The sequence below is a fragment of the Eublepharis macularius genome, chromosome 1, assembly GCF_028583425.1.
Source record: "Eublepharis macularius isolate TG4126 chromosome 1, MPM_Emac_v1.0, whole genome shotgun sequence".
Lineage (NCBI taxonomy): Eukaryota > Metazoa > Chordata > Lepidosauria > Squamata > Eublepharidae > Eublepharis > Eublepharis macularius.
The window spans coordinates 201,097,703-201,116,369 of NC_072790.1; the positions used below are offsets into that span (position 1 = coordinate 201,097,703).

At 42.5% G+C, this 18,667-nt stretch overlaps 1 protein-coding gene across 1 annotated transcript in view; it reads left to right on the forward strand.

The window, feature by feature from the left end:
• Positions 1 to 18,667, forward strand: part of PRKCE (protein kinase C epsilon) — a 425,910-nt gene that overhangs the window by 271,699 nt on the left and 135,544 nt on the right. The window contains exon 3 of the mRNA XM_054983917.1: positions 18,461 to 18,620. Coding sequence (XP_054839892.1) covers positions 18,461 to 18,620 — 160 coding nt within the window. The remainder of the gene's footprint in view (positions 1 to 18,460; positions 18,621 to 18,667) is intronic.

Consider the following 18,667-nt stretch of genomic DNA (forward strand, 5'->3'; position numbering starts at 1 on the left):
GTGCATGGATATACATGGTTTTCTAAACTGATCCCATAGTGGCTTCATATCCTTTAACTGCCTCATGTAGTAAACATGACCATCTTGAAGAGCAATGGTTTTCTCATTTTACATTTCCTTCCCTTTTCGATTTAATGACCTGCTGCAAATTGATTTGGATCCAGACTAAACTGGCAGTTTCCACTGAATCTCTCTCCCCATTGCATGTCGTCCCTCAGGGTTCCCTCCCCGCTCCAGCAGCGGCATTTTGTGGAGATCTGTAGGCTGTAGGGGGAGGAGGGAGGCAAGAAAATTCTGTTTAGTCTGGAACCAAACCATTGCTTATTGTTGTATCTTCTCCAGTGCTGGCTATAGTTGGCAGATACCAGCTATGCTCAGACCTACTTAGTTTCAGCAAAGTTCTATATTATGTGCCTTCCAATGTACATGTGCCCTCCCCCACAAAAGTGTGCCAGTAATGGTAAGCCATCATTCAGTTTTCAGTTCATACTGGAGGAGCAAAGGGAAGAGAAATAAATTCTTGAAGTTAACTTCCAATATGCAAATAGCAGTTTGCAGTGAGCCGGAGTTAAGTTTGCACCAAGCCAAAATACTTCCAAATGGTTCAAGTGCACCTACAGTCAAGTCTTTCCAGATGAAGCAATTTTTCTTTTACTTAAAAGTTGCCTAATGTAAAATAAAGTTTGCAGAATGTTTTTGAAAACATTTCAGCACACATACAAGGGAATGCATCACTGTGGTTTTCCGTAATAACCTTCTTCTTAGAATTATTGGGTTGTGGATAGAATTCTTAAAAGTTTGCTAGCCTAAAACCAGATGTAGAGAGGAAGTCCCCCTGCACTGAATGACGATCACCACTAAGATTTTCTATAGCATTTTTCAGTGTAGGGACTCGGGAGTGCATCTCATTTATCTGCGCAACTCTTTTGAGAGGTGGCTTAGTCTGAGAGAGAGTGATTTACCCACAGCTGGTATGAGTTGCTCCGGATATGTCAAACAAACCCTCTAAACTTACTGCTGTTGTATTGCATGTTACAACCCCAATCAACTAGAAGAGGCGCTTGAGGTAAATGGTGCATGAGGTAAATGCTCTTTGAAAAAATTAGCTCATCTTGAGTGAATGCCAGATTTTGAAGAAGACTCGAGGTGATGACAGCAAAAAAACTGTCCAAAATGCCCTCTTTGAAGTATGCTTGAGAGCCAGTATGCTGAAGTGGTTAAAATACCACATGAGTACTGAGGAGACCTGACTTCTAATCTTCACTCAGCCTTGCAGATCCTTTGGTAACCTTGGTCCAGTCACTCACTATGAGGCTTCCTTGCCTCACTGGATTGCTGTGAGGATAAAATGGAGGCAAGGAGAACCATAAACAATGGCCCTGTGCTTCGTGGAACAAGGGTGTGGGGAACATGGACTAGATCGAACCCAGGCTCGGAGCACTTTCCCCATGCATCTCTTGTTCAAAGATTAAAGCAGTGACACTCAAACTATGAAAAATGGGGAGTCTTATTAGCAGGGCCAGTTTGTTGTTACCCTTAGTGAATTACAGTTTTTCCCATTCCCTCCCCCAACCCTCTCTTTCAATACATGACAATCAACATCATAAGACATGAAATTATCTAACCTCATTTGGGATGGTGTTTTTTTGTTTTCATTTTTACTGTTTGTCATTTCTTTCTTTCCTCTTTCATGACGGCTGTGCCTTGTTTGGCCAGTTGAAATGAGATTTCCATGGGATTGTGGGGTGTATTGCCCAGCTGATGAGCTCCTCATTGCCTCTGTGTCCTCTCTCCAAATGTACAGGCACAGCTTCTCTCCGAGACAGCTATGTCAGAAGCTAGCACCCATATAATGTTTGCATCCCAAGCAAATTCCTGGTTTGCCATGATGGCTGGGCTAGATCTTGTGTGGCAAAACTGAGGAAGCGTCACTTTATATGCAATGGATGAAGCAGACTGTTGCCTATGAAAACCTTGCTACAATAAATGTGTTAGTCTTTATGATGCCACAGGTGGTATGCAATGTGGCCCAGCAATTATATTTTCCTAAGCTGCAAACACAGAGGATTTCAGACCAAAATGTCTGTTCATCAGATAGCTGATCATTTTCTTTTTCCACTGACATGTGCACTCTTGTCAGAATGATAATTTGTACAAAATGAGCCAAAGGAGGTGAAAGACAATACTATGGAATTGGAGAAGTGGCAAGATCAGGATGTGGTGTGTCTTCACACACTGGATCAAAGAGAACAAGTAATTCTCTCTTTGACTTGCAGCCTGGTATAAACCAGGCCTGATAACTGCGCCCAGCCCTCAGTAGTCAAGGCACGATATGAGAGTCTAGCATCATGTGAATATTCAGAGCGTATAATTGCGACTGGGTAATTAGACAAAGCAAGAACAACATTTGTAGCTGATCTGTAGTATGAAAGCAATGCTAATTGTTTTTAGCATTTTGCCCAAATGATAATTAATCTGCTAGTTCCAATTTTTTTATCTGTGCTCAGCTCATTTATTTAGATTTAAACTGATGAATTTTGACATTAATCTGATGGATCAGACCCTGTCCTAATCTTCTTTTTCTTAAATTCCACTGCATCTTCAATAAATTAAATTACATAAAGGTTTTTAATTACATCATTAATTTTGCTTTGCTGTAGGTAGGTAACTAGTTTAGTTTCCAGGAAACTAAAGCTTAAAGGTAAATTACGGTATATTTCTTGTTACTCAGAATAAAAATACAGTATTTAGAATAAAAATGACAGATTACATATGTATTTAATTTCAATATATATACCCTGCATTTCCTTCCAACAGGGACCCAAAACATCTTACCAACTTCCAGACTGGTAGCAATAGAGTACCTATCTGTTAAATTCCCTGAGGCACAAATGCAGGTGGTAATAGTTTATGGATGCATGTTGTCTACACTGTCTGTTGTAGCTCTCTAGGGTCTCAGACAAAGGAATTTTCAAGTCTTCCTACTTGAGATCCTTAAATTAGAGTTTCTGGAGATCATATGTGCAAGGCAAGTGCAATGCCACTGAGCTATGACTCCTCCACTTGGAAAGGTTCTGTAAAGTACTCCTATATGTATAAAGTGGGGTTAACAGCATGATCTACAACTTTCCACCAAAGTTGCTAGCCTTTTGATTCCAAAAATTGTGGTATCTGGGCAGAGCTTGAGTAGGGCTTATATAAAAAGCTTTGTTTGCTCTCTGGTTGGTGCTGCATATACAGGGGGATGAGCCAGTTCATCCCTTATGTAAGGAAGTTGGGGCTGACCTTAGCAATCTTGCACTTTAGTATACATGTGTGAGCTGCAAAGTTCAGGACTATGCATTAAATAAAAACAAGTTGGGGTCCCCACATGGAATTATGGGATAGGGTTAAATTATTGTGAAATTCCCCCATTCCACAGTAGCCTGAGCCTTATGAGCTCTGCCCTATACTGGGAAAGATTATCAGTCTATCATGATTGGTATTGTCTACTCAAACTGGCAGTTGCTCTCCAGGGTTTCAAGAAGAGGACTTTCACATAATTGCCCACCTGATTCTGTTAACTGGAGATGCTTAGGATTGAACCTGAGATCTTCTGCATCCAAGCAGCTGCTCTGCTGTTAGGGTTACCAGTCCTCCAGTGGGAATTCCCCGCTTCTAGCCTCTGCCCCCGTGCAAACCCTCACCTGGCCGGCAGGGGGGGAAAGCTTAGGGAATGGGCCCAGAAGCTCCTTCCTTGTCGCACCAGGAATTATATCATTCCCAGCGCAACAAGAAAAGGAAGGCCCCATGTGGGGCTGATTTGATGAAAATCAGCCCCTTGGGTAACTCCTGGCAAGGCAAGGAAGAGCTCTAGAGCACGTGCTTCACATGCGAGGTGAGCCCCCCGTGACCCCTCCTGAGCCCTATGTCCAGGGGTCTTGGCAACCCTGCCATGGCCCCTCCCCAAATGCCTCTTGCTTACTAGGCTGTAGTATAGATTGTGCTAAACATAAAGTTCAGTATCTTGTCCTGAACATGACCAGTGCAGTGGGGGGTGGGAGAAAGGCAGGTTGTCTCTTTCTCTCTTTGCTGTATGGGAGAGTTGCAAGAGAGAGACTGAGTCTGGTGGAAATACACATCCTGATTTTTATTTTTATTTGCATTCCTGTAGATTTTCCTCAGATGCAAAAAATGTGACCTTATATGCAGATGGTCCCTCCCTATTGATATGCTTGAGTCCATCAAGTTCACTGTTACTAAAATAATGCTGCAACCAACCTTTAATCAAAAATATATGTTTCACAATTCAGGATTTCACATTTTTTACAACAGCTCTGTCACTGGCACAGGGATTTTTTTAAAAGGTGCCTGTCATTTTCTAACTGGCCAGCAGCTGAACATTCCATGGACCTTAAGGTGGTGAAAATAAAGGATTAGTTTTAGTTACCTAACTCGGCAATTAGTTTTAGTTACCTAACCTGGCACCAGAGAGGAGATATAGATTACCTCACAGGATTGTCGCAAGGCTAAATTGGAAAAGCCGGAAACAATATATTTATTTATTCACTTATACCCTGCCTTTTTCCCCAATGGGGACCCAAAAGTTCTTACAACATCACTTTCCCCTCCTCTATCTTCACAATAACATCCTGGTGATGTAGATAAGGCTGAGAGAGGGTCAGTGTCCTAAGGTCACCCATAGAGCTTTTGAAGGGCATAATAAAAACATATTTGTGGTTTGTCAGTCTACTTATCAGAGTGTAAGGATTTCAGAAGCCTCTGAAATGTGATATGCATTCCTCATTTCAATCAGGAAGTCAATCACAATTTTTCCTTACGTATCAGCATGCTGAAAGAAAACAGCCATGGCAACTCAAAAGTGTGCTGCTACCCAATCACAGAAATTGTTACCAGCTGCATCCGTGAATAGGCCCATTCAATCTAACATTGCCGCACATGATGGTGGGCATAGGGCACAGCCGAGGAAGATTTCAAATATGAAGTATTCAAATGTACATTTTTGTGTGAGTAATCTCGTTTTCTAAACTGAAATGTTTGAGACATGGCAGGGAAAAATTATGCACTCAAAAGCCTTTTGTGCCAGTCCAGGTTCAGCAGGGCTGTGGTGGGAGCAGAATTCCAGAATCTAGCCCCAGCCTTTGCAGTGTCAGGCATTGTCAAGGTGCCAAAATATACCAAGGGACCATGCAGTTACTAGGTTCATCATCAGACAGAAGTTAAAATGAATTTGAAGAGAGAGGTGTATTACCCAAAGCCAGATCAAAATTTGAAAAGGTTTTAATGTTCAAAAGAGTCAAGTTTTCTCTGTTTGTCTGTGTGTTTGTGTGTGTGTTTAAATGTCTGTTCCAGGAGTCTACTCTGCCCCTGGCAGGGATGATTCTGAAAATTCTGATAACAGGGTGGAAACATCCAAGAAAAAAGAGGTGCATCCAAGGGAATAAGGCCAAGAGCCACATGCAGGATGCCTGTTAAAACTGAGCAAGGGGGCCTCAAGGGCAGGTTCTAGGAAACGCAGCAGGCCATCAGGAAGAGTTCATGCATCACACTTGTGAGTTGCCTGTTAAGACTGAGCAAGTGAACCTCAAGGGCAGGTTCTAGGAAACACAGCAGGCCATCAGGAAGAGTTCATGCATCACACTTGTGAGTTATCTTGCTCACAGGAATGAATGGCCTATGTGAGCAGCATAATATTAGCAGAGGGAATGGAGAGAAGATTGTGCATTAGAGTTCCCAGCTGGCCTGGAGAAAAATGTCCTTACCCTTTAATGGAGGCTTAATGGGGTATTATTTAGTAGCTAATATTATTTACGTCCATGCCATGAAAGTTGTTTCTTCACATTTAAGCTTCTGTTGAAGGGAGAGGACTTTTTTCTCCAAATCATTTTGCAAACCTAGTGTGTGTGTGTGTCATATTCTGTGGGGGACATTTTCTTGAAAACCTGAACTCCCTTCTCAGGGAAACGGAACTGAGATCATTGGCACCTTCGCTCTTTCAACAGAAGACGCCTCTCCTCCTCCACTGTAAGCATGAGCAGGCCTATTACACTTGCAGTTAAATAAACAGGTGATCTGGGGAAGGAATGAGCTGAGTCTGAGCTCACAAAACAGGCTCAAAGCTTTTGACAGGATAATTTTTAATTATCTTATCATCAGTTTCTTATATTCTTGCCATAGCTAAACTGAAGCAATTGCAATATATTATTTATTTGCTTTTTCCAGAGACAGAAATGTTTTGCTATTTAGACCACTTAGATTTACAAATGTAACCTTTTTTTTTTGGCTGGGAAGTTGAAAATATAAAAGAAAATGCCACAACTTAACTTACAAAAAATATTCCAGGAATAGCTGTACAACCATTGAATGACAATTGAGAATATTTTAGATGAAAAAGTAAAAAGGCAAATTATTAGGGTTCCTGGGTCCATATACCCTCCCGGCAAGGGGTGTGTGTGTCTGGTTCTTACCAGGAAGCTCTTCGTCACGAGTGCATGCTCCTGGCTGCAGGAGTGCTCCAGTGCTCTGTGTGGGGCCGAAATCAGCCCCAAACAAAGTGCAGGAGCATTCCCATGGACTGCACGACAATGTCATTTCTGGAAGTGATGTTGCATCCGCCAGGAGTGCGTGCAACGCATGTGTTCCCAGGGTGCCTTCCGGTGGCAGGTGATTGCCAGGTGGCCTGAAACTTCCCGCTGGTCTCCAGCAACCAGTGGGCAAGCAGGTAAACCATTTGGAGATTGCCCACCACTGATGGGCACCTGGAATCCCTACAAATTATCAACTTTATTATGTTTATACCTTAAGTTATGTAGTGTGTGTTTTAAGTAAAAATTGTCATTCTCCACATCTGAGAATTCTTAGTAAGATCCTCAATTGCATTGTTCCTACTCATCCTACAGCTGGGTAGGAAGAGTTGGATTCTTCCTCCTCCCTCCCTGCAGGGCTATTGTAGGGTATAGAGTATTTTGTTAGCCTGGTGTTTTTCAGGACTGGAAACCATGCTCTATTCATTCTTAAAGTCTCTTCTTTCCTGTTGAAATTGTGCTTATGCTTATGAATTTCAATGGCTTCCCTGTGCAATCTGACGAAGTAGTTGGAAGTGTGGTCCAGTATTTTAGTGTCCTGGAATAGGATACTGTGTCCTGTTTGAGGGAAAGCTTATGAAAAAGCACAACCTTCAAGCAGTATTCAGACCCACCAGAAAAATACAACAGATGCTACGATCAGCAAAAGACAGTAGAGACCCCCTCACCTCTGCAGGAGTATACCACATACCCTGCAGCTATGGACAAGTTTACATCGGGACCACACAGCGTAGCATCCAGACAAGAATAAAAATTACATGAAAGACACTGCAGACTTGGCCATTCGGAAAAATCAGCAGTGGCTGGACATAGTCTAACTCAAACAGGACACAGTATCCTATTTCAGGACACTAAAATACTGGACCACACTTCCAACTACTTCGTCAGATTACACAGGGAAGCCATTGAAATTCATAAGCATAAGCACAATTTCAACAGGAAAGAAGAGACTTTAAGAATGAATAGAGCATGGTTTCCAGTCCTGAAAAACACCAGGCTAACAAAATACTCTATACCCTACAATAGCCCTACAGAGAAGATTAGCACATCAAGCACCAATCCATATGCAAAAGAACCTCCTCAGGATACAGTGAAGCCTCCCTCCATTAGCATTCCACACCCTGGGAAACTCTTACAGGATGACTCAGCCCAACCCCACCTTCCTGAGTCGATATAAATTACCTGCCAACATCTTTTCCACACTGTGACACTGAGAGATCTCTGTCTTTTGGTGCTACACCTCTGAAGATGCCAGTCACAGCTGCTGGCGAAACGTCAGGAACTACAATGCCAAGACCACGGCTATACAGCCCGGAAAATCCACAACAACCATCATTAAGTTATTGTTTTGGGGTCCAAGATGTCAGCTTGCCCCAGGGAGCATTTCATCCTATAACTGGGCTCCCCAGCCATGTGCTGTGTGTGTGTGTGTGTGTTCTGGATCTGTCCATGCATCCCCAAGTCCATTTGGGCTGCTTCTATTCTCATGAAATGCTAGTCATTTTGCTGCCGCCTCTATGAACCTCTATCTTCCAGACTGGCAACTATCACTCCCCTGAAACTTCTTTCTCCCTCTTTCCTCACTGATTTTCTTAGTTAGCTTTGTATGTGTGCTGTGCATGGTTTCTGTACGTTTGCCCTTTTATTTCTCTTTTAATAAAAAAAAGCTTTCCAGTTCAACATCTGTCCAGCTTATTTGAGAGTTCTCTAAGGGAATAATCCCCATAAACATAGGTGGAGAATCCCAGTTACCCCCTCTCGCTTGTCTCCTTAAAGCTACCCAGCCAATTAAGGGTATTTGGGTAACAGTGGTGGTTGAATTTTTAGCTGTGTGGACATCTTTGCCAAGTTAGGATGAAATTTTCTACACATTGTTCTAGAGCTGTGTAAAGTGCTTTCTTTCCCCAATGTGTTTGCAGGATGGAGCTCAGAACCTCTTCCCAATTTTTTCCCCAGGTTGCACCTCCCCTTCCCTTACAGGAAAACATATGGTGGCAATGATGAAAGCAACTGTGGATGATCTTAAGAAACCATCTGCGAGCTTTGTAAACCCATCCATGCATAAGGTTGAGAGGGGGTTGTTTAGCCAAGGAGCAAGAGGTTCTTTTAGGATTTGTCAGCAATGAACACACAGGTGTGGAAGGAAAGCAGTTTTATTAAATAAAGCAAGTAAAATACAAAAGAGACATAAGTGCATAAATTCAATAGAGCATACATGCAAAGACACAATAATGGGGAAACATACAGCATATGAGCAGAATAACATAACAGAAGAAAGATACAACCTGATTATAACAATGCCAACTTCAGTTGTCGGGGGCCCCATACAACAATGAGCGGACTCCTCTGGCCAAGTGTGCACAGGACATCACCGTTACTTCATCTGTGCTGAAGTCCCGTTAAACTTGCTAGGACTTATATAGTTTAAACCTACACATGCCCCCCCCCATACATTAATCCTCCTCAAAAGATGGGTGATTAAAGGGAAGTTGATTGACTGTCACAAGGCCAAGGAATGCTTTCAGTGTCTAAAGCCAGTGGATCCTGGTGCTAGTTTGCTTGACTCCTTTTGTCAAGTGTTAATTTACTTATCCTTGTGCCAGTTTTCCTAAATGCCCCCCCCCCCCCCCGTAATTTACGTATCCTTGTACTTAACACACACAGCAAGGTTAAAACTTACACCAACAGAAAAGCAGTGTAGAAGCATTTAGAAACATGTGGAGTATGGGTCAAATTGGATGACCCATATTGACGAGAATAGGGTGATTAAGTAAGAGAATAGAATAGAAAATGGATAAAATGTTATATTATTAAAGAATATATGCTAGGAATGTAATAGTTAGCCTTATAAGGTATAAGGGGAAGGGAATAAAGGTAGCATTGTGTTATAATATAATATATAAGCTTAGAAGAGAATGAAAGTATAGGTTTAATAGCATAAAGTAAGTTTGAAATGAGTAAGAAAAGATAGACAAGGGGTTGGAAAACTGTTGGAAGTCAACAAAAGGGGGGGAAAGGGAGGGGGTTAGAATTGAAATTATTTAAAGGGTAATGATTGTATTGAATATTTACATAATTTCTAATCCAATAAAAAATTTTCCAAAAAAAAAAAACAGAAAAGCAGTGTAACATAGCGGCAAGAAGGCATATTCAGGCTTTGGTATGAACAGGGCAAAATGGAAGGACTGGTGGTACACCACCTAGACTCCTCGAAATAACAGGTCTTCCACAAATGCCACTACAGGAGGCATGGCTCAGTATCTGTTTTGCAAGGAGAAGGTTCAGTCCTTAGCACCTCCAGTTTAAAAAATCAAGTAGCAGGTGATGCAAATGATCTCTACTTGAGCCCCTGTAAAGCTGCTGCCATTCAGAGTAGACAGTACTGACGTTAACAGAACAATAGTCTGATTCAGTATAAGGCTGCTTTGTGTGTTCATGAAAGAAGCTGTTTGCACTTGGCCCTGGCTTTAAAGCACCAGAACCTTTATTGTCTAACAGGCTATGAGACAGGATACGACATGCATGTCTTTATTTCTGTAGATCACATATTCTGCTATGGGGTCATCTATACTGCAACTGGTTAACTTTAACTGTTGATTTTATTTCTTTTTAAAAATCCCTTATTATCACTAAACAAGCTCCCTGTAAGGCCACTTGTAGTCAGAAGAAAAGATCCATACAACTTGCTTCTATTGTCCAGGAACTGCACTGCTTTCACTTAAGTTTCCCCCTTGCTAATTCCTAAATCAGATACAAAGTACATCAGGTACAATCAATTTCCTTATTAGTTCTGCAGCAAGTCAAATTCAATAAAATTCATATTCATGCTGTCTAGAAATAAGCCTGCTGGTGTAATTTGTACTACATAATTATTATATTGTCTCCTAGGTTTATTGTTATCATTTATTATGAACAATTTGTTTAGCACCATCTAGGAGCATACAAAGTTCTCTGTGTACATTATTTCAGTGATCTCAACAGCCATGTAAAGTAAGCATTGTTATTCCCTGTGTACGTGCTTGTATTTTTGTGCGCTTAGGATGTTTTGTATTTGGAAAAGAGCAAGAGTCCAGTAGCACCTATAAGACTAACAAAATTAATGATAGGGTATGAGCTTTTGTGAGCCACAGCTCACTTCTTCAGATACTATATATTGTTATATTTATTTGTATTTTAAATTATTTTTAATGTCTGAAATATTTTAATGTCCACCACCTTGGGGTCTCTGAAATGGGTGGAAAGATTTTAACTAAAATAAATATTGCCGACACAGGTTGAGATTTGCCTAATACTAACCCAGCAAGTCAGTGGCTAATTGAAGTATACAGTTCTTAATACCTACCATTATACTACATAAGCTCTCAGGAGTAGTAAGTACATTGTTATTTCAGGATTTTCAGCTAATTGTTAACTGTGCACACCTCCTTAGGGCCAAGGTAAACAGTATGTTCTGTTTCAGCAGATTCTTCAAGTCTATATTGAATTCTTGCAAATGCCATCTTTCCCTATGACATTGTTTATGGAAATGTTCTCGATACTGACTGTACTAATCTCACACTGCGTAATCTGCCTTGAGTCTCAGTGAGAAAGGCATACTATAAATGACAGATATAAAAATAAAATAACTTTTGGAATCCAAAACATTAGAGCTGGGGGGAAACGTAGGTGCCTTGTTGGGAAACTGTTAGAAAGTTGACTTGCCCAAGGTGATTGGGTTTGAATATCAGCTACAGGATCAAAAAATATCTAATAATACCTTTTACTGAACCAAAATGATATCAGATACATCAATTTTTATTAGTTCTGCAACAACTGAATTTCAGTAAAATCTATATTTGTTCAGTCTGTCTCTGTGTAATTTTGGCTGTTCTTAATAAAAGACATTGCAGTGGCTTTTGTGTTTGGATTTTGCTTTGGCCCAACATGCCTACCTGTAACCTCTTTCAGCACTAGGACAAACCCTTTGGAACTGATCCCCTTAGAGATGTACCCTCACCCCAAATTCGAGTTGGTTCATTCATATTTTTCCCGTGATTTTTCTCCTAAGGAAGGGAGGCTGTGGCGCACTCACTGCAATGTAACCCAGCTGGGTGCAGCAACACATCAACAGCATGGCTTTGCTTTGATGGTGGAGTCACAGCTGGAAACAAAAAGATGTATGTGATCTCTTTGCATGTCTTGGCCTCCCACCGAGTTCAGTTTAACACAATAGTTGAAGACAAGGAAGAGACCACTGCATCCTAATATTTTTTTAAACTATCCCTTGGAAGTAAAGAGATTGCATTGAGAAAAAGGAGGGGGGAATGTCAGGCTAAAAAACAACCCTGTGTTCTTCTCCAAATCAATCAATAAATCAATGTTAGGAATTATATGTGCTGATGTAATAGTACATTTTTCTTGTCTAGCAGATTAGTTTATAACTAATGCAGACAGTGTGCTGACACTTCATATTCACTCTTTCAGTTTGCATCAAAACCCAGTAAAAAGTGAGCACAACAGCTGGTTTGTGTGCCTGCAGTAATCCGGCATGGTGACTTGCGACTGGGTGCTGGAGGATTTTCAGTGCTGCCCCAAGAGGCCAGTTTGTTTTTGAAGATTACATATTCCATTATGGAATTGTTTATACTGCAACTGGTTGTCCCATCTCTGCAGCCTGGCCCTGTTCAACCAAGCCAGTAATGCTACGTTTGCATGTATATGACAGGAGAGATGCAGAGAGTGAGGTTGTGCTTGCAGCACTTCCCTTTTGCTGTCCCTGAAGGACCATCAGTGCATCTTTGCACTAGTAAAAAGCTCTAACAAAAAGTAGACGGCTGTTGCAGGATCATTATTAGGAACAGGTTGGAGGTAGATAGCCATTTCACATGCCAAACTGACAAGGTAGAAGTAGGTTAGGGAACAGTAGCTGGATGCCATAGAGTCAGGTCCTGCTTCCTAAGGAGTACCAGCTGATCCTCGCTCCCTGTTGCAAGTGCAAAGGCAAATAAAGTGGGTGTGGATGAACAGAAGGAGGCCTTGCTGAAAATCCACTTGAGTGAGTGGTAATGGAGTTCATTGTCCATTAGGGGTGTGTACCTGAAAAATTATTCTTTTAATTCTGTATCATAATTTCAGAAAATGTTTGATTATTGTTTTCATTATACATGAAAGTGTATAACAGCAAATAATGTTGGGGAAATTTCCATTTCGTTAATGTTGGATCTGATGTCTCCCATGTGCAATGAAGAAAGCTGACTGGAAGAAAATTTCATTTGAGGATAGTCTTAACGGATGCCATGGAACGCCACAAAAACAAATAAGTGGGTTCTTGATCAAAACAAGCCTGAATTCTCCCTAGAAGCTCAAATGACTAAATGGAGGCTATCATACTTTGAGCACATCATGAGAAGACAAGACTCACTGGAAAAGACAATAATGCTAGGAAAAGTTGAAGGCAGTAGGAAAAGAGTAAGATCCGAAATGAGATAGCTTGAATCAGTAAAGGAAGCCACAGCCACCAGTTTGGAAGATGTAAGCAAGGCTGTTAATTATGGAATGTTTTGGAGGTTGTTAATGCATAGGGTTGCCATAAGTCTGAAATGACTTGATGGCATATAACAAACACATTATTTCCTATGGAGGGAGTGGCAAGTTTCCAGAACAACTGTTTTTTCACCAAATGGCACTAAAATTACAGGGGACCAAGTCCTCCCTCTATACTAAACATCCCCCAAGTTTCAAGTGAATTGGAAAAAGGGTCCAATTTTATGCTCCCTGAAGAAGGATCCCCCAGCCATCTTTCTCCTCATATGGGAAAAAATTATTTTTGGAGCAACTATTTTTACCTTAGTGACATCCCCCCAAAACTCAACAAATGAACAACAGTTAAAATAACAGGATATTAATAACAATAAAAGAGCCCCGTGGCACAGAGTGGTAAACTGCAGTACTGCAGCCAAGCTCTGCTCACAACCGGAGTTCGATCCTGGCGGAAACCAGGTTCAAGTAGCCGGCTAAAGGTTGATTCAGCCTTCCATCCTTCCGAGGCTGGTAAAATGAGTACTCACTTTCCTGGGGGTAAAGTGTAGATGACTGGGGAAGACACAGGGTGTTTTGTTGTGGGGATAATAATGGCATACTTTGTAAACCGCTCTGAGTGGGTGTTAAGTCATCCTGAAGGACAGTATATAAATTGAATGTTGTTGTTGTTGTTATTAATGGCAAACCACCCCGTAAAAAGTCTGCCAAGAACACGTTGTGATGCGATGTCCCCCCATGAGTCAGTAATGACTTGGTGCTTGCACAGGGCACTACCTTAATAACAATGAAGCAACTCCCCAACTTCAGAAAACACAAGTGTGCTTCCTTCACAACTAAATCCAAACAAGATCAAACAAATCTGTAGTCCAGGTGAGGATCCAGTGTAAGAGTATAAGGTCCAGTCCCTGGCATGCATACCCTGAGCTACGTCCAGGAAGTGGCCTCCAGGTTAATCCTGTCAGGTTCAGAATGCTTTCTCTAATGTTGTAACCAAAGAAACTCCATTTTAATTCTTTTAGTATTCTGAGTGCTTTATTCACAGGTGCCAAAACGTTCCCTAGCAGCTATCTCACAGAAGAGGAATGTTTTGACTACAGCTTTGCCAGCCTTGGGAAACTTTCACTTTCTCAGCTTCGAGCGGATTGTTTTGAGAACTATGGGGGGAGGTTGGGCCTGCTGGGGTTTGATACTCTGTACCTTGTTCTATGCCTATCATTTGTAACAATACACGTGTACCAGCCCAGATATTGCATCTGGGTCAGTGGACTATAATGGTTGCTTCTTTCAGTAAATCTTTTGAAAACAACGGACTCTTGTCTGATTGCAGAAGGTAGTCTGGATACAACTATTATTTAGCCACAGATCGGACATTTTGTTACGAATCGTCAACTAACGGAAGTTGCTGATCTTGTATCCCAGTTTCTGTCCGCGGGATGATTCTTTGCAAGGTTGACAGGCTCTGACTGATGCTCTGTACGCCTGAAGCCGTCTCTTGGCTCCCTTCCGACCCTCCGACCACTAGCACGGAGAGCAAATGGACTGCATGGGCCAAGCTCTCTTCCATGCTAGACAGTCTCTCTTCTAGGACCTGCACACGACTCGAATCCACCGCGGTGGTTTCGGTTTCTGCATACTTCTGGGGAGGTTCATTAGGGACTTGCGTAGGCTCTAAGTATTCTGCATAGGATTCTGCACATGCTGACCCAGGCCAAGGTCTTATTTCTCCCATGCCCTGGGCCCCGTTACCTTGCTCTTCATGCGCTCTCCCCGCCAGGATTCCTTTTGCTAATCCTGTGACCGCCGAAATTCCGGCATTTACTGCTATTGGTCGGCTTTGTAATTGTATCCACATGTGCTCACTCGGATCTTGTTGTCCCGTCCACGGAGCGACTTCCGCATAGTCCCAACTCATCACATCGCGGCGGGACGTTTCCCATGTCTGGGCACTCTCCGAACCTCTTCGATCCCACTCCAATTGGTCGGCCTCACGGTTCCAATAATACCAAGGTTGGCTACTAGAATGCTCTGCAATCACACCCAAGCTCCTTCGGCCTTCCATTGGAGGTTGCATGAACACAGTACTCGCCCTCCTTTCCCTCGCGTCCCTTGGCCTCGATCCCCACTGTGTCGGCGTCGGTAAGGATATCGGTGGGTCAGCTGCTGCTGTGGGCCGGGTATCAGTTCCGCTAGGAGCGAGGGTATATATCGTAGTAACGGAAGACCCTGTTCCCCTTTGAACGGGTCCTTGAAGTTCCAGTCCTTCCGAACCGGGGGAGGCATAGGGATCAAACAAAGGGTCCCTGTCGGGAACGACTTCGGTATCCGGCTGCCCCGGCTTAGGCATTGGAACAGATGTGTGGAACAGGAAGGAGTAGTAGGAGGGATACTGCTGCACAGGTTAGCATGATCAGCTCTGCAAATATTTCTCTTTGGGATCAGATTGGCTAGGAGACCTGCCTCTCTTTCCCACATTCCTCCTTTTTTCAGGAAACATGAACAACTGCCGGCGGAAAACTGAGAATAAACCTGTCGATCCAATTTGGAATCATTCCAATAATTGTCAGATGAAAATTATCAGGGTTCAGAAAACTATCAGGCAGCCTTTTGCTCCTTTTGCTAAGTACAATCCAATGACAGGAAAGTCAAATGACTTCTAAGGTCAGCAGTATCTAATTATTCCCTCCTCAAGTTTTCCTTTTGTCTGTTTAACTTTTAATAGATTTTCTGTCAGAGCTGGCAGCTTGGCCTTAATAGTGGCACGATAGTTTGCAACATGAGTGAATCTGTGTGAAATAGAGAATTCATTCTCAGCAGTGCACCTCAGCAGATGCAGATTCTTTAGCTTAATAGGTTTCCAAGAAGGCAACTCTCATATCTCATCGGCCTCATAGGAGAAGATAATCTGGCTCTGCTTTGTGTCAGTCTTTCCTGCTAAGAACATGTGTCTATGGTGTTTTCTCTGCTGCTCATTAGTTCCTTACTTCAATCAGTAGCCTGATGGAAACAGAGTTCTGGAGAAGGTGTAGAGTTTGAGAATAGTAGAGACTTGGATTGGTTGATTGTATGAGGTGCACATGTTGCCTCCCACATAAGCCTTATAAAACTGGCTGCTTTGTGCATGAGGGTCTTCTCAAGATTTTTAATCACTTAATCTTTCACTTCCTTTCATGCAGACCTTAGCATGGTGAAACAGACACTAAGTGTTGTTGTAATCTCTCCCATTCTTGATCACTTGTAGCATCATGAATCAATCATGTAAGCCCGTCTGCATACTGATTTACCATGCAGAGAGGGAGAGCAGGCAGGAGTGCACTGGCCCTGCCTCCCACCTCCATGCCAGTCATCTGCATGGTGTGAATGCATGGAGGATGTGCCTGCATGCACGCCCCCTGCCCGTGATCAGAAGCATTTGGAAAGCAGCATCACCAATCATAGGGAAGGGGTGTATACATGGGCAATTCCACCACACATTTGAACGGTGCACAGCTCAGTGGTCACTTGGAGGTAGGGGTGGTATGCTTATGCCTGCTTTTCCTCCCTACATGGTGAGTGAATGGTGGACAAGCTGTCTGAATGGGGTTAGTGTCCGTGTGAATCGTACATCTTCCCCCATGGAGGAACACATTTTCCTTTATAGGGGGGCAAATAGCAAATTTTTCACATCACAGTGAAATTTATCCATGAAAATGTATTGCATAAATTCCCTTTAATAATGGAAGGGCTAAAAAAAATCAATTCTGTGCCTTGCCATACTAAAATTCAGCAGCAATAAATGTTGTATTTATCTCCTGTACAAATAATGCAAATTAAACACCTTCATCTTATTTTACATAATTTATTTAGCTTTGAATTGTAGTGAGGGGCAGGTGGTTGTTATAGGCATTGACAGCAGAATCCTAAACGGAATGGTAACTTTCCACTGACTTCAGTGGACTTAGACTGGTGTAACCCCATTTCAGATTGCCCCATGAAGCTCCTCCAAAAACGAGTGTTTGGCAGGCTGCCTTCTAACAGCAGAGGCCTCAGGCATTTATGTTTCTCTGTTGCGGCTGGAAAGCCTAACATTAGAGCTGCCAGCCTCCAGGTGGTGGCTGGAGATCTCCCAGAGTTACAACTTATCCCCAGGCCACAGAGGTCAGTTCCCTGGAGAAAATGGCTGCTTTGGAGGGTGGACTCTATGGCATTACACCCCGCTGAGGCCCCTCTCCTCCCCCAACTCCACTCTTTCCAGCTCCACCTCCAGAGTCTCCAGGAATTTCCCAGTGTGGACCTGGCAAACCTGCCTGACATGTATAGTTCAAGCTGCTTTGGCACTGGGAAGTATGAATCTCAGGCCTCACAGGGCCAGTGGACACACCTAGGCGTGTTCACCGGAGTTTCCTCTACATTTCCAAGTTGCTGCTGGAAAGCCTCGGGATGTAGTTCTCAGCGCTTCCCCGCTCAAAGGATTATTCCGGGAAGCATTTGGAATGAAACTGCAAGTTGATTTACTTTTTGGAGCCAAATAGAAACTTATAGGGGAGAGAGGGGATGGTTTTCATTTCATTTATATTATGAACTAGCAAAATGCAAACTACATAGTCACGAACTTCATTGGCATCACTGCTGAATATCCTGCTGAGTCTCTTTCTGACTTCAAAGATTTCATTGGATGTTGCTGCTAGGGTTGGGAAATTCCTGGGGATTTGGGGGGGGGGTGTAGGCTGGAGAGGGCAAAGTTTGTGGAAGGGAAGAACCTCATCAGGGTATAATGCCATAGAGCTGACTGAAGGGAACAGCTCTTTGTGGTCTGGATCAGTTATAAATTATTTCAGGACATCTCCATGCTCCACCTGGAGGTTGGCAACCTTACTTGCCACACAGTTTCAAGCCTAAGTATGAGAAAAACATTTAAAGTGGAATTAAGGAACTTGGGATGCTGAATTATATGCATAGATCCAGAGGAGTTAGCCGTGTTAGTCTGTAGTAGCAAAATCAAAGAGTCCAGTAGCACCTTTAAGACTAACCAACTTTATTGTAGCATAAGCTTTCGAGAATCACAGTTCTCTTCGTCAGATGCATGGAGGGCAAGAAGAAACTGTTTCTTCTTGCCCTTCATGCATCTGACGAAGAGAACTGTGATTCTTGAAAGCTTAAGCTACAATAAAGTTGGTTAGTCTTAAAGGTGCTACTGGACTCTTTTTGAATTATATGCAGAATTCCAAATTCTATGTGCAGGTTCTGTGTTTACATAGAACTGTAGACTATATGAAGCCCTGGATTCAAATTGCAGCTGCACATTATATTTCTTTCTTTCCAGTTTGTATATCTGAAATGTATTTATGCTGATCTTTCCTTTTTTTTCTTTCTCTCTCTAGCACCCAAAGACAATGAAGAGCACGTTTTTAGGGAGCGGATGCGTCCCAGAAAGCGCCAGGGAGCAGTGCGGCGCAGGGTCCATCAGGTTAATGGGCACAAGTTTATGGCCACCTATCTTAGACAACCAACCTATTGTTCACACTGCCGAGACTTTATATGGTAAAACCTTTATGTGCAGCCATTCCTTGTACCAGCTGGTTTGTTGT